General features: G+C 43.8%; 1 protein-coding gene across 2 annotated transcripts in view; it reads left to right on the top strand.

Moving 5' to 3' along the window:
- The first annotated feature begins 342 nt into the window (after positions 1-342).
- slc12a4 (solute carrier family 12 member 4) overlaps positions 343-15,254 on the top strand; it is a 47,434-nt gene continuing 32,522 nt past the window's right edge. The window contains exons 1-4 of one of the 2 annotated variants that reach the window (XM_056265325.1): positions 343-596; positions 6,741-6,838; positions 7,010-7,141; positions 7,238-7,384. In XM_056265325.1, the coding sequence (XP_056121300.1) occupies positions 458-596; positions 6,741-6,838; positions 7,010-7,141; positions 7,238-7,384 (516 nt within the window). In that variant the 5' untranslated portion in view covers positions 343-457. Of the gene's footprint in view, positions 597-5,330; positions 5,436-6,740; positions 6,839-7,009; positions 7,142-7,237; positions 7,385-15,254 lie in introns of those variants that run through there. The other variant, XM_056265326.1, reaches the window with a different exon arrangement.

Raw genomic sequence — 15,254 nt, 5'->3', positions numbered from 1 at the left:
CAAGGTATTTATTTACCATTTCCTTTTGACATGCAGACAAAATCCATGAAAGGTTTTCCCCTGTGAAACTGAAAACTGAGAGATTTTAGAATATAAATGGTATAATGTTTTACTTTAAGCTGTTTTTATGCAAAGACTGTAATGGGTCTGGATTTTAACAACAGTTCTTTTCCTCATCAAGATTGTGATTCACATATTAAACTGGGAAACATTAGTGAGAGCGAGTGCATGGGGAAACTGTGAGACGGGCCAAAGTGTCAGAGCCTCTCTATTTGTCCAAACAGAAGGAGGGACTAGGAGAAGAAGGTGGGGACTATGCAAATAGATTGAGAGGAAGTGAGGGAAGACTAGAGGAATGTGTTGGAGATTTCAGGGAGAGTTCAGCTGGCCGGGAACGTGCTATCTGCCAAAAGAAGAGAAAGAGAGGGACAGATACTCACACTGAACGGGAGAAAACATGCCCCATTTCACTGTGGTACCAGTGCAGGATAACTCACCGTCCAACTATGACAGTCTGGAGGGTATAAACTGGGTGGATTACAGAGACACAGGACAGGGAGGATACCCTGGACATGGAGACACAGTTAGCTCAGATGGTAAGTTTTCTTTTCATGTATCACTTTGTGAAAAACATCCCTCTAAGCATAAAACTTTTGGTTTAACTACATCAGGAGCTAAGATTGAAAGTTTATTCAGTTTAAAAGTTAGATTTAACCCTAGTATTCGTGACAGACATCCTCAAAGCATCAGCTATTTAGTTATCATGACAATTGTTTTGTCACTAACTTCATAGAACCCACTGATTACTTACATCCCAGTTGTTGGAAAGTTTTGAGGGACCTTTATCATGTTGGAAAAGTTGCATCTCTATAAATGACGTATATGTGATGTAAGGGGAGGGATATAAAAGTAACTCAAGCTGAGACTCTTGGCACAGTGCTGACATGCCAGACACCACTGTGGTGACAAAGGAAAACTATCAAGAGTCAAAGCAGAGGCGGGACCGGGGGGTCTGCCATAATGGGACAGGCCTCAAGTATTCATGGACACAAAAGATGTAGACCTCTCTTTGTGCCAAGACAGCAGCTGAGGGTTTAACTTATTTCCTCCATATTTTCCATTTCATTCTCTAGCTTATTTTAAAAGAGAGAAACGGATTGTAAGACATGCAGCCCATGATTAAGAGACATCAGCATCTGTTTACTGCAGCTGTAACTGGCATGAGAGACCACCAGGGTTATATAATAGTTGAGTGAGGCTTTTGTAAATGGGATATGTACACCATCATATATACAAATATAAAGCCCATTTACTGTATACTAATATTTTACTGTTAGTAAGGTGAAGGGATAAATGCATTGCTCAAGCTGGTCTTTTCATGTTTTTGCCTTTAGGCTGTATTTTTATGTTGAAATGAATGAACAAAGTGAATCATTGAATGAATCACTGCAGGTGGAGGGGGGGGTGGGGGGGGGGGGTGCAATCTGTATATGCATTCTTCCCTTACAGCACACCATAAGGAATAACTATAAAGCTTATTATAAATGAATCATTGCAATAGCAGTAAACATTTTCATACGTAATATCAAATGTACAGCAAATAATTAATAGTGTGCAATCCAAATCAAATACCCCAAAAGAACATTTTTTTCTATATATTTTTTATAGAAAAAAGTAAATATAGGCCTACTATATATACAAAAACTGATTTTCACGTGACATATTTCCCATGTATTTTTGATAGTCTAATGTTATCACTGCCTCTTTATATTCTCTCTCGCTCACTTTCTCTCCGAGTATGGACATGACAGGCTGGAAAACCTTGATGTATCTGCATGCCTGTTTGCAAGTTTGGGAAGTACAGTAATTCAACATTCAGCATCACTTCAGCCTTTTGATCACCACATAGACATGAGAAAAGAGATATTTTGGGTGGTCATTGAGGTTGTAGATCTCTAAATACCAAATGAGTACCAATATGATTTTCAATGCATAAGCATAGATTGATGAAGAAGAGTCTTATGTGGCAGTCGCACTGGTCATTTAAATTTAGGAGGGGCAGAGCAGAAGAAGGGTGTTCACACTACTAACTTTGTCAGCTCAGCAATGTTTAAAGCAGTACACACTGCGGTCATTGTGCTGAAACAGGCCTGTAATGGAAAAGCATCAGGTCTCAGTCAAACCCATACACCATGCCTTACTTCCATGTTACTAAGAGGAAAAGAGACGAAGAGAGGGAAGAAGACGGATAAAGAGTATTTTTCCTAAATATATAAATATTGCACAGTTCTGTTTTGTGTGTCCAACAAGCTTTCGGAGTTCATTAGCAATAGCGTAAGCCAAGGAGAGACAACTTTAATCCAACAATTGTCAATTATGGAAAACAATTATATTATAAGAGACAGCTGTAGCTGCAGCACAGAATGTCTTAAAATGACTTCTCTTACTAATCTCATATATGAAATTGTTTTTTCTTTTGACTTCATCAGGATCAGGAACAGAGCTAAAAAAAAAATGGTATAAAAGCACACACTGATCTGCTTTGAAGCGTATGAGGGTCATCTAAAGCTTGTGCTGAATAGGGGCATATATCAAGCTCTCAAAATTAATACTTATTTTTTTTAGCAAGAAAGCATTAAATTGATCAAAAGTGACAGTAAATGCATTTACCACGTTAATATTTCTATTTAAAACAAATGTTGTTCGTTTAAACTTTCTATTCATCAAAGAATCGTGAAAAAAGTTGTCAGGTTTACACAACAATATTAATTAGCACAAATGTTTTCAACATTGATAATAATAAGAAAGGACCAAATCAGCATATCATTAATGATTTCTGAAATATTATGTGACACTGAAGACTGGAGTAATGGCTGATGCTGTCACAGGAATAAATTACATTTTAAAATATAATAAAATAGAAAACAGTTATTTTACATCGTAATAATATTTCTGTATTTAGTGTATTTTTTATCAAGACACTTCTGTCAAAAACATTTTTTTAAAACTTACCAAACCCAAACCTTTTAAACGGTAGTGTACCTGTTTAGATCAAGTAACTGTAGATGTTGTAAGCTGTATGAACAAGTTATATAGAAATTGTTCCCTTTATTTTGTTTTAAATTGTGCAATATTTTAATGCAATCATTAATTTTAATGCAATCATACTATTAATTATGCATGTCCAATTGCATTAAGTGTAGGGCTATCTTAAAGTATATTGTAATATAAAAGCTATGATTTGATAATAATCAATTAATTATTTGCAGGGTTTTATTGGCATTATTTACATGCCAATAAAACATTTGTTTCTAGGTTTTTTTTACAGTGTTGTTTTCATAGTACTTTTGAGTAAGTATAGTATATATTTTTTGCCTTTTGATAATGTTTTTAATTACTGGAGCTTCATACAGTACAGCTTCTTCTCCCTCATTAACGCACATCAAAGCCTTCGTACGTTCTGCTCTCCCAGCAGGGTCCAATTCCACAGGCTCATTCAACTGTACTCATCTAATTCAGTCTAGTGATGGGCTAATTGTGTAACAAACTTCTCTTCTCAGGAAAAACACTTAAAAAGGCAATCCATCCCTATCATTTGTAAAGGTTAAAAGAAACACTCTTGTAATAGTTTGGCTGTGTAATTGACATCATCTGTAAACTGTTAAATATTTATTAACAGGACTTAATTATTATTTTTATTAATATATTAATTATTATTATATTAATATTATTATTAATGCCCTCACTTCCATTATAAAGCTTGGAAGAGCCAGGATATTTTAAAATATACCTCTGATTGTGTTCGTCTGAAAGGATGGCTTGAGGGTGAGTAAATCACAGGAAAATGTTCATTTTTGGGTGAACTATCCCTTTAATGTGACTGTTCTCAAGATACTCACTGGAGCTGGTTGACTTGTAATGAAGGATCAGGAAAGTGTTGTCTGTGCGGGTGAATAGAGTGGGTTATGCAATTATGTAGTTTATGAGCACATTAGTCTCAAAATGTAAAACACCACAAAAATCACAGACAGAGGCACACAATAATGTATTAACATTGTTAATAATGTAGTCACACAACGGATATTATTATTACAATCATGTCAAGCAACCAAGTATGCCGTCATAACACACAGACAGCCAAAAAAAACAACAAAAAAACAGGGCTAAATCGGACTAAACAGCGTGACTTTGACTCATAATGAAGGCTTTAAATGTTTAATAAATGGGATTTTTTTGCAAATTTAATACTTAAGCTCCTATGGTTAATTTCTTCCTGAGGTTAATCAGCTTTTGCATTTTCCAGCATAAAAATAAAAAAATATGCATTTTGTCTCTTCAATATGTTCGACTTTGGAGGCTGTTTGCACTGAACCTGGTCTACATTTAGGCTATTGTCTGAGCAACAATTTGCAGATGTTTGAACTAAACTTTTCTGCTGCTGGTTACCAAATGTGCCTGAGTCTTCCCACGTACTCATGGAACAACAGCTTGCGTGTGTGATGTTTAAAGACTGTTGAAAACAACTGACTGTGTAGCATGTAAAAAAGTAACTATACAATCTTCAATGTGAACAAGTAATGTTCTTGTTCAGATTGGATAAATGTCTCTCAGACTTGAGCTCACACTAAACACTACATTTGTGTGGTTTCAGCTTTGGCTTTGATCTACAGCTTTTGGCATATTCCTGTTAACGTGTCCAGACCCGCCACCATAAAGCTCTTGCTTCTCCCTCCTGCAGACACACAGCAAGAGACATTCTGGGTGTGGGGCTGTCAAGTCATTTCTGTTTTGCTTTTCTTAGAAATAATTCGGTTAAATGCTCAGGATACAAATTGTAAACATCTTTGTAGTGTTTAAAATCGGTCCACATTGTATCATTACTGTAATACAGATTAAGAAAAGAACAGTTGTCAATGTATAACCCTAGATGGCAGCATTTTACCATTCTCCTTTTCTCATTTAATAAAGAACATGTTTCAATATAATAAAGAACATATTCCAATCCACCAGTGCAGAATGGCTGTTCCATTTTCTGAATTTTCAGGCATTTTATTCATTAAACGACTGTTTAAAATGTATTAACATTCTGGATTAGATGTTTTATGGAAGGTAGATTGTGATATTTGATGCGTTCTTGACCCTAAACACTTAGTGTGATTCTGCTTGCATATTGAATCCGGTGTGTAAGAATGTAGCATATAGTTTGTGAGCAGTCGATGTTCTCTGAATCTGACTTTTTACATATGTGTGTGTGTGAATATACTGATCCCCCTCGCTCTCTCAGTAACAGTTAATAGATCACATTGACCTGGATATAGACTATGACCACTGCTCAGAGTGCTGCCTGCCTTGTTGTACATAGACAAACATGCTGATCCACCACAACAATGCTAATGCAAACTCTACCTATAATGGCACATTAACCCTGGACACAGGTGAGTGAGACTTATAGGGGGAAAAAGAGATATTTTCTGAGCTTATGAACTGATTCATTGTAAACTCTCTGTAAATTATTCTTTCCCCTCTATTAAATGAGGCTCATGTCAATCCAAACCGCTTAAAACAGTTAGATGGACAGGCTAACGTATTTAATGTGGTTGTCTAGTGCAAAAAAAAAAAAAAAAAAAAAAAGGTCTAAGTAGGGCGATACAGACCAAACTGCTTAATTGTTATGAACCTGACAAATTTAGCAGTCATATCTATCACAGAAAGCGTATTAAGACTGGCACTGTATTTGGGTGCTTTGCTTGTGTTTGTATTGACATTTGTTGTGAAAGCAGAGAGTGTGAGGACACAAAACATTCAAACTGATTAAGTGTTCTGATTCAGTGACCTGATTAAAGGACATAATGAAATAATGAAAGAAATGGAGAGGGAGAAAGATTCAGGGAAGCAGAAATACAAAATGCGTTTAATGCTTGATGCCAATCTTATAAAAGAGTTCTTGAGGAGCTGCAAGGCATTATTTATTTAGATTCATTCAGTTCTTATTAAACTAAATCATTAAAAAAGACTATGAATTTAGCTTTATTATCTGACTACTGTTAAAAATCAATGTATAAGGCCCTGTAAAGATTGGGTGCAAAAAAAAAAAGGTTAAACTGCTTTTTTTCTTTTTTAAGAGTATATATAAATAAAGAGTTTTTACGTGGTTTTCTCTGTATCTTTACTGTATGCTTCAAAATGCCATTTTCTAATTGAAGGTTGGGAATATCAGCCTAATAAATATAAACAAAATCAAGATCTCCACACACTCCACACACTTTTTACATATGTGAAGATGATTCCAAAAATATATAATTACAATGATTTCATTTTACTCAATTGTTACACAATGGCACAGTGTAAGAGCGTAAAGAATGGGACATAGTGACATTAACTCAGTAGGCGTAGGACAGGAAATTACATAATTGTGGGTGAAAAAAGTTATTCTGAGAAAATAAACTCCACCCTAAAGTGAAAAAATTATTTGGTGAAAAAAATCATTCATCGGTTGAGGGGAAATAAATGTTACATAAAAAAAAAAAAAGATATCATATGTGAAATGATACAGTGGAAAAAGATAATAAAAACAGTCAAGCAAATTAAGGATGGAGGGGGGAAAAAGGAAATCTAAACGCTAATGGACACCATACACATATACACAAAGAAGATTACTTTCATTAACTCAAACTACATATCAAGGATACTGTATGTCTGTTAAATCCAGTAAATAAGTTGTAAATGCCCTCCCCCTCCAGGTCATGGCAATCATAAAGAAGACAGTCCCTTTCTCAGCAGTTCAGACTCAGCATCTAAGAGGAATGACTTCTACGACAGAAACCTGGCTCTGTTTGAGGTTCATTTTAAATTTTCCTTTCCTTCTCTTTGCAGTACTTAGTTCCCACTATAATCTAAAATCTCACTAATTTTAACATAATATCAATAACAACACATGAATAGTGGAAAAATGCTTTGTGTAGAATTCTGCTATACATCATATGTGGTACTGAGGTGTATGTTTCCTTAGGAAGAGCTGGACATTCGGCCGAAGGTCTCGTCTCTCCTCAGCCGGCTGGTCAATTACACAAATGTTACTCAGGGAGCCAAAGAACATGAAGAGGCAGAAAGTGCTGATGCATCCAGAAGACAAGTGCCCAAGGTTATTTAAAAAGTGAAAATTATATTTTCACTCTAACCAAAATAAAAATTAAAAAAGTCTGAGAGACTTTTCTCTTTCCTGCTTATTTCTCTGTAGTCTCCGAATATGGGCACGCTGATGGGAGTGTACCTGCCATGTCTGCAGAACATATTTGGTGTGATTCTTTTTCTGCGTCTCACCTGGATTGTGGGAACAGCAGGTGTCGTCCAGTCCTTCCTCATCGTTCTCATGTGTTGTTCATGCGTGAGTTACTGCAGACACACCCTCATAAGTATCAGGCTGTGTTTATCATGGCTTTTCTGCCACACTTTTGCCTGTGTATCTGTCCTGTAAAAAAACAGCCTGCATTGCATTTAAGCAGTTCGACACTGGCAATGGACAATTGTGAAAAACAAGACACAGACAGTAAATAATATAAAAGTATGTCAGTATGTCAAATAATATGTCTTCTGAAACAAAACAAATGATATGCTGTGCTTACATAACAGGAAGGGACTAGGGAAATAACTTAATACAATTCTTGGTATTTCTCTTTGTACCTTTGTACCTTGAAGAAAGACAACTTCTTAGAAAAATGTACCACTCTAAGCTTTGACCGCTTGGTACTACATCCTACAAGAGTGGTTTTAACACTTTCATCATGTCTAAAGACCTTATAATATTACTCTTAATATTAATATTACCTTATAATATGTACTTTGATTCCAAGTAAGACAATGAGTTTATGCGAACACATTTGATTTGAGACAGGATACCAGACGGAGATAAGAAAGATATAAGATACTATGGGTGTATTCACACCTGCCTTGTTTGGTTCGATTGAATCGAACTCTAGTTCGTTTCCCCCCTTGGTGCGGACCTTTTAGGCAGGTGTGAATACAGCAATCGAACTCGGGTGCGGACCAAACAACCGAACCGAGACCCAGCTGAAGAGGTGGTCTCGGTACGGTTCCAAACGAACTCTGGTACGGTTCGTTTACGGTGTGAACATGAACCGACCCAATTGCAAGAAAGCACTGCGCCTTTAAGTTTAACAGGCTTCCGTAGTCGGAGATTTTTGGCATAATGGTTTGTGTTATTGTTGTTCAAGTGCGAAAGAGAATTCCATTCCGGCGCGCTGTCTGGCCACACGATACTGTTGCGCGTCTTTCTGCGCGTCGTGTGTGCGTCATTAGAATGGAATGAATGAATGAGTGTGTGCATCAGGACATTCACATACAGAGCGTTCTCTTTAGTCTAATCGCGCATAGATGCAAAAAAGCTCGCAAGCGTTAACATTGACAGCACTTGTTAGCAGTATATACAAGAAGAATCTCATTATTTGAATGTATGAACATAGCCCCTCTCTATGAATGAAAACGACTCGGTTACTAACGTAACCTCGGTTCCCTGAGAGGAGGGAACGAGTATTGCGTAAGTAGCTTACGCTATGGGAAAACTCCTTTTCTCGAGAAATATTGAAGTCTTTATGTAAAACGCATTGCAGCTGCACAGCATACAGCAATGAGCGAGGCAGCTCGGTCATTGGCTGTGCTGCGGCAACTGCACGAACCTATGACGGGGCCGCGACTCTGAACCCGCTTCCAATGAGCGTGCTTCGCGCCCGCGCGCGTCAGAGCCCGCCAAGATGGGCGTGGCCAAGGGCCATATATTGGGCGCCCCGTCGTCTAAGTTCTTTAGGGTCAATCGACTGAAGCGAACTGACCAAGCACAAGCACGGCAGCTTACGCAATACTCGTTCCCTCCTCTCCGGGAACCGAGGATACATTAGTAACCGAGTCGTTCCCTTTCGAGAGGTTCCTCCTATTGCGTAAGTAGCTTACGCTATGGGAACACCATGTAAAACGCTGTGCGTGCTGACTTCGCTCTATTAAGCCGGAGGCAGATGCCTGAGCCTTTAAGCAAAGTAAGTATCCAACGAGCCGGCCGAAGGCGGGCTTTATAAGGGACAATGTGGAACGGCCCAATGGGCGTCCAGAGAAAACACACAAGCACATTTTTATGTACTGATATGCATGAAAAAACCCTCTAAGTCAGTCAGAGACGGATCCTATAAGGGAGGAGATAATGCTCAGCATGTACACACTCCAGCCTATGCATAGTTAGACCGACAGTATGTTGGAGTGCAATGAGGGGACCTGTAGGTTATAAAACCTGATAAATGTTGACGGTGAGGCCCAGCCTGCTGCCGCACAAATATCTTGAATGGGTATCCCACTCATCCCACGCCCACGAGGAGGCCATGCCTCTCGTAGAGTGACCTCTGATGCCCAAGGGGCACTGAAGGCCCTTGGCTTCATAAGCCAGCGCTATAGCATCAACTATCCAGCGCGATATTCTCTGCTTTGAAACAGCGAGACCTTTGGTGCGGCCGCCAAGGCATACGAACAATTGCTCTCTCTGTCTGAACAGGGCAGAACGTTCCAAATATACTCTGAGCGCCCTGACCGGGCAGAGTAAATTAGCGTCGCTTTCGTCTGCTGGAGACGATAGCGCGGCCAGAGATATCACCTGTGCTCTGAAGGGTGTAGAGAGCACCTTAGGAATATACCCGTGTTTTGGCCTGAGGACAACTCTGCTGTCGTTAGGTCCAAACTCCAGGCAGGCAGCGCTTGATGACAGCGCGTGCAGGTCGCCCACTCTCTTGACCGAGGCGAGAGCCAGCAAGAGAGCAGTTTTGAGCGAGAGCTGTTTAAGGTGCACAGTTCTGAGGGGTTCGAACGGGGCACTTTTGAGTCCGTCCAGGACCGTGGCCAGGTCCCAGATCGGCACTGAGGGGGGGCGTGGGGGATTTATCCTCCTGGCGCCCCTCAGGAAACGAACAACTAGGTAGTTTTTCCCTAGTGTGCGTCCTTCTACAGGGTCGTGTGATGCCGCTATGGCAGCCACATATACTTTGAGCGTGGAGGGGGTGCGTCCTGCCTCCAACAGCTCTTGTAAGAAAACGAGCACACTCGGTACCTCGCATGTCTCAGGGTTCAGGTTCCTGGATTCACACCAGTCACTGAACACCTTCCATTTCTGGGCATATAAGCGCCTTGTAGAGGGCGCTCGCGCCTCAGTGATGGTTCTCAACACTCCACTGGGGAGGTTCCCAGGAACCCGTTGAGGGGCCATGCATGGAGGGCCCACAGATCGGGGCGGGGATGGAGGATCATCAGGCCTGCCTGAGGAGGTCTAGCCTCAGCGGAATCGGCCATGGGGCAGATTGCATCATCTGCATCAGTTCTGGAAACCACGTCTGGTTCTTCCAGAGTGGGGCTACCAGGAGCACTGCACATTTCTCCTCCCTGATCCGACTGATGACCTGAGGTAGCATCGCGACCGGAGGGAAGGCATACAGCGGGCGACTCTGCCAGATTTGGGCGAGCGCGTCTGTGCTCTTTGAAAAGAAGAGAGGGCAGTGCGCATTTTCCTTGGAGGCAAAGAGGTCGACCTCTGCTCTGCCAAAGGTTTGCCATAACCACTGAATCCAAAGAATGGTGGAGAGACCATTCTCCTGGGAGAACTTTGTCTCTGGACAGCATGTCCGCTCCCTGGTTCAGAACACCTGGCACATGCGCTGCTCTCAGCGAGCGCAGGTTGCGCTGGGACCATAGGATGAGTTCCTTGGCCATCGAGTGCAGGGAGCTCGACCTGAGTGCACCCTGACGATTTATATACGAGACTACCGTCATGTTGTTTGTTCGGACCAGGACGTGCTCGTCCTTCAGGTACGGAAGCAGGGCTCAAAGCGACCGCTTTCAATTCCAGACAGTTTATATGTAGGCGCTTCTCCGGGTTTGACCACAAGCCGGAGACAGGCCTGCCCTCGTAAAGGGCCCCCCAACCTATTTTGGAGGCATCTGTCGTGATCATTTTTCTCCTTGTGTTCACGCCCAGACTCACACCGGACTGATACCAGTCGACAGCTTTCCAGGGCGTCAGGGCTTTTATGCAGCCGTGATTCGCTCTGATTAAAAAGTGGCCCGAGCGCCACGCGTGAGTGGGGACACGGCTTTTGAGCCAGCGTTGGAGAAGACGCATGCGCAACAATCCTAGCTGGAGTACAGCTGATGCTGAGGCCATGAGACCGAGCATCTTTTGAAATCGCTTGACGCGAAGACGCTCTGAACAATGTTGCAAGGCGCCGGATAGTGAGCGCACGCTCTGATGAGAGGCGTGCCGTCATCTGTACTGAGTCTAGCACTATTCCCAGAAAAGAAATATTCTGGCTGGGGGATAGCATGCTCTTTGCAAAATTGATTCTTAGACCCAGGCGTTCTAGATGACTGATAATCCAAGACCTGTGTGTCACTAACTGGCTCTCTGATTGTGCTAGGACTAGCCAATCGTCGAGATAATTCAGTATTCGCACTCCCCGCTGTCTCAGGGGGGAAAGTGCTGCATCCATGCATTTCGTAAATGTACGGGGTGCCAGTGATAGGCCGAATGGTAGTACTGTGTACTGGTATGACTGTCCCTCGAAAGCGAATCTCAGAAATGGCCTATGATGAGGCGCTATCGGAATGTGAAAGTAAGCGTCTTTCAGATCCACAGATAGAAACCAATCCCCTGGGCGAACTTGAGCGAGTATATGTTTGGTTGTTAACATTCTGAACGAGCGAATCATTAAAGCTTTGTTCAGATGTCTGAGATCTAGAATGGGGCGGAGACCACCATCCTTCTTCGGGACGAGAAAATAGCGACTGTAAAAACCTGCCTCGCTCACAGAGGGAGGGACTGTTTCGATAGCGCACTTCTCTATCAGTTTGAGCACCTCGGTGCGTAGAACATGTGAAACATCTTTTCTCACTTTCGTTTCGACCACCGCTGTGAAGCGGGGCGGTCTGCGAGCGAATTGAAGCGAGTAATCGTGTTTTATTATGTTCAAAACCCATTTCGGCATGCCGGGGATATTTTCCCAAGCTTTCGCTCGCACAGATATGGGCTGAATGCTGGCTGGGGGCGTGTCGCAGTGACGTATGGCTCCCGCCGGCAAATCGCCCTGTGCTAATACTGAGATTACAGCTCTCAGAGGCGCGGGCGCGCGCTGAGCAGCTTTGTTGAATGCCGAGTGCAGGGGCACGTGTGAGATTACAGGCACGCTCGCCACATCTGTAATGCTCACAGTGTGAGTTGGGGAAATGTTTAAGACTGTATGGACAGTGCTTATGGGTGGGGGTGCATAGACTGTGGTAGGCACGCGCGCCACTTTCATAAAACTTTTATATAAACAGTGTTTGTGAGTTGGGGTGCGTGCATAACAGCGGGCACACGCGCTACTCTTATAGAATTTCCCGCTTTTACTGGCGAAGTGTTTATAACTGTGGGAACAGTGCTTATGTGCAGTGGTGCATACATGACAGTGGGCACACAATCTACATTTATGGGGCGTCCAGCCTGAGCTGGGAAAGCATTTGGCACTGCTTTGACAGTTTTGATATGTGGGAATGCGCACTTTAGTGTGGACACGTGACACCTTAATGACACAGGCAGAAAATGGCTCTTTATGTGATTTCTGTGTGTCGCCGTAAAAACGGCGTTTGTTTGCAGGTGAGAGAGCTGTGCGGCTGGCCCATTGGCTGCTGTACAGACATTTCCAGCCGCCTGTTGGGGGACTGGGTAATGCTTTAGACGTTTTGGAGAGAGCGGTCCGGCTTCTGCGAGACACGCGCTCTCTCTCTTTCTCCCTGTAGCTAGGAAGACTTACGAGGCTCTGGGTTCAGCACAATCTTGGGCCGAGGTCCCCGTTGCTCGGGCGGTTGCTTCCTGTTGGCAGAGCGCGAGCGGCGTCGAAAGTCAGTTTCAGGTCTGGGCTGAGAGACGGGAGGCGCCGTCTTGACTCGCTGTTGCTGAGGCGGCTTTTGGCGGCTCTGCGATGAGCTAGATCGCTTGGGCAGGAAGTGTCGCATAGCCTGCGAATCCTTACGGGCTTCGGTGAAGCGCTCAGCGAACTCCTTCACCACTGGTCCGAACAGGCCGCTTTGGGAGATAGGCGCATCGAGGAATGACGCCTTATCTGCATCCTTCATCTCTGTTAGCGTTAGCCACAGATGGCGCTCAAGGACAGTCAGGTTAGCCATAACAAGGCCGATGGATTGGGCGGTGGCTTTTGTGGCTCGCAGTGCTATGTCAGTGGCGCTGCGCAGATCCTTGAATGCCTCAGGATCAGGTCCGGACTCGTCCATGGTGCGGAGAAGTTTAGCTTGAAACACTTGGAGGACAGCCATGGAGTGAAGCGCTGACGCAGCTTGGCCGGCGCCGGCGTATGCTGAAGAGAGAGCTGAAGTAGATCGGCAAGGCTTCGAGGGATGAGAAGCTTTGGCTCTCCATCCATCGGTGGAGGGTGGACAGAGGTGATTGGCCACAGCCTCCTCGAGGGGCGGAGTCCCCTCGTAGCCTCTTTCTTTCGCGCCGTCCACAGAGGAGAGCAACAAAGAGAAAGAAGGCTTCAGGCGAGCGGAGTGCGGGGCTTTCCACGACTTCGTGAGTTCGTCGTGAACTTCCGGGAAGAAAGGGGAGGGCCTTTGCCGAGGAGCCTGCCTGCGCCCCTGCAGGAACCACTCGTCCAGTCGGCTGCGGGCGGGTTCTTCCGGGGAAGACCAATCGAGCCCGAGGTCTTCCACGGCCTTAGACAGGATGCGGACGATTTCCGAGTCCATGCTGGAGCCCACGCTCGTGCCCGCTAACGTCGATGGCGCGGGGTCGAAGGACGAGCCTGGCCAGTCGTCGGATGCAGCATCAAAGGAAAGGCTGTCATCCTTTTGGTCGTCATCCCCTGACGCGCCAAACGAGACGAGACCCATCGCTCTGCTGGAGGGGTGCTGGTCCGCCTGTGTGAACTGGACTGGCGGCGGGGAGTCATCGGGTGGTGGTGAAGCTTCTTCTTACGCGGCTCGACCAGAGGGGATGGTAGCACGGTGGAGGTGGGCTCTTTCGCGGCGAAAGCGGCGAAGCGAGCGCGCAGCTCGGTGAGGCCCAGGGCGTCACACTCGGGGCATCCGCCTCGAGTAAGGGCAGCCTCTGCGTGGTCCGGTCCCAGGCAGTGGGTGCAAATGATGTGACGATCCCCGTCCTGAAGAGGGCCTCGACACGAGGCGCAGGAAGGCATTTGAAACAACGCCCAGTTAATTTGCTCTTTTAGATAGTGTCGCGGGGGCGAACACTGGTAGCTTTGAAAAGGATATAGGTGATGCGCGCCGGATGGCTTAGCAGAAGGCAATCGAAGGCGGCTGAAGGTGCCGGCGTCCTCGAAGCAGTCCTGCTGTAGGCTTGTCGATCCAGCGAAGAGAAGGTCTTTGCTGAAGGAGATTAAATCTAAAGAACTCAGACGACGGGGCGCCCAATATATAGCCCTTGGCCACGCCCATCTTGGCGGGCTCTGACGCGCGCGGGCGCGAAGCACGCTCATTGGAAGCGGGTTCAGAGTCGCCCCGTCATAGGTTCGTGCAGTTGCCGCAGCACAGCCAATGACCGAGCTGCCTCGCTCATTGCTGTATGCTGTGCAGCTGCAATGCGTTTTACATAAAGACTTCAATATTTCTCGAGAAAAGGAGTTTTCCCATAGCGTAAGCTACTTACGCAAAAGGAGGAACCTCTCGAAAGGGAACTTTATACCTTATCCGTCTTCTGCGCAGTTTCTTCATATTGCGTTTGTACAGAATAACACAAAATTAGTAAAATAACAAATATTGCAGTACGAAATATCTCCATGCTGAGCCATTTTTGCACTTCCTGATTTCCCTACTTGAGAATCCTTGCCCAATGAATGGACGACCTTAGCACACGTGTGGTTTTGTTTACAAATTTTGGTTCACTTGCAAAAAGAGCAGTGTGAAAGCGAACCGTACCAAAAAAAAAAAAGACAAAAAATTATTTGGTCCGGACCAAAGCAAGTGAACTATCGGACTTTCCTGGTGTGAATACACCCTATGTCTCAACTTTTGGAGATGTGGCAACAAAATTTAGACATGTAGGCCTACATCTTCAGGACAAAAGTTAACTATGTCTGAATAGGATAAATGAACTACTAGTGTATGATATCAAAAGATATATTGAACAAAAAGAACATTCATAAAATTTTTTATATTTGAATAAATTCACATATGAAAGATTTCGCATAGACCAGTCT

Source organism: Rhinichthys klamathensis, unplaced genomic scaffold (assembly GCF_029890125.1).
Source record: "Rhinichthys klamathensis goyatoka isolate OS25496 unplaced genomic scaffold, OSU_Roscu_1.1 h1tg000232l_1, whole genome shotgun sequence".
Lineage (NCBI taxonomy): Eukaryota > Metazoa > Chordata > Actinopteri > Cypriniformes > Leuciscidae > Rhinichthys > Rhinichthys klamathensis.
This window is presented reverse-complemented; position numbering and strand designations above follow the sequence as displayed.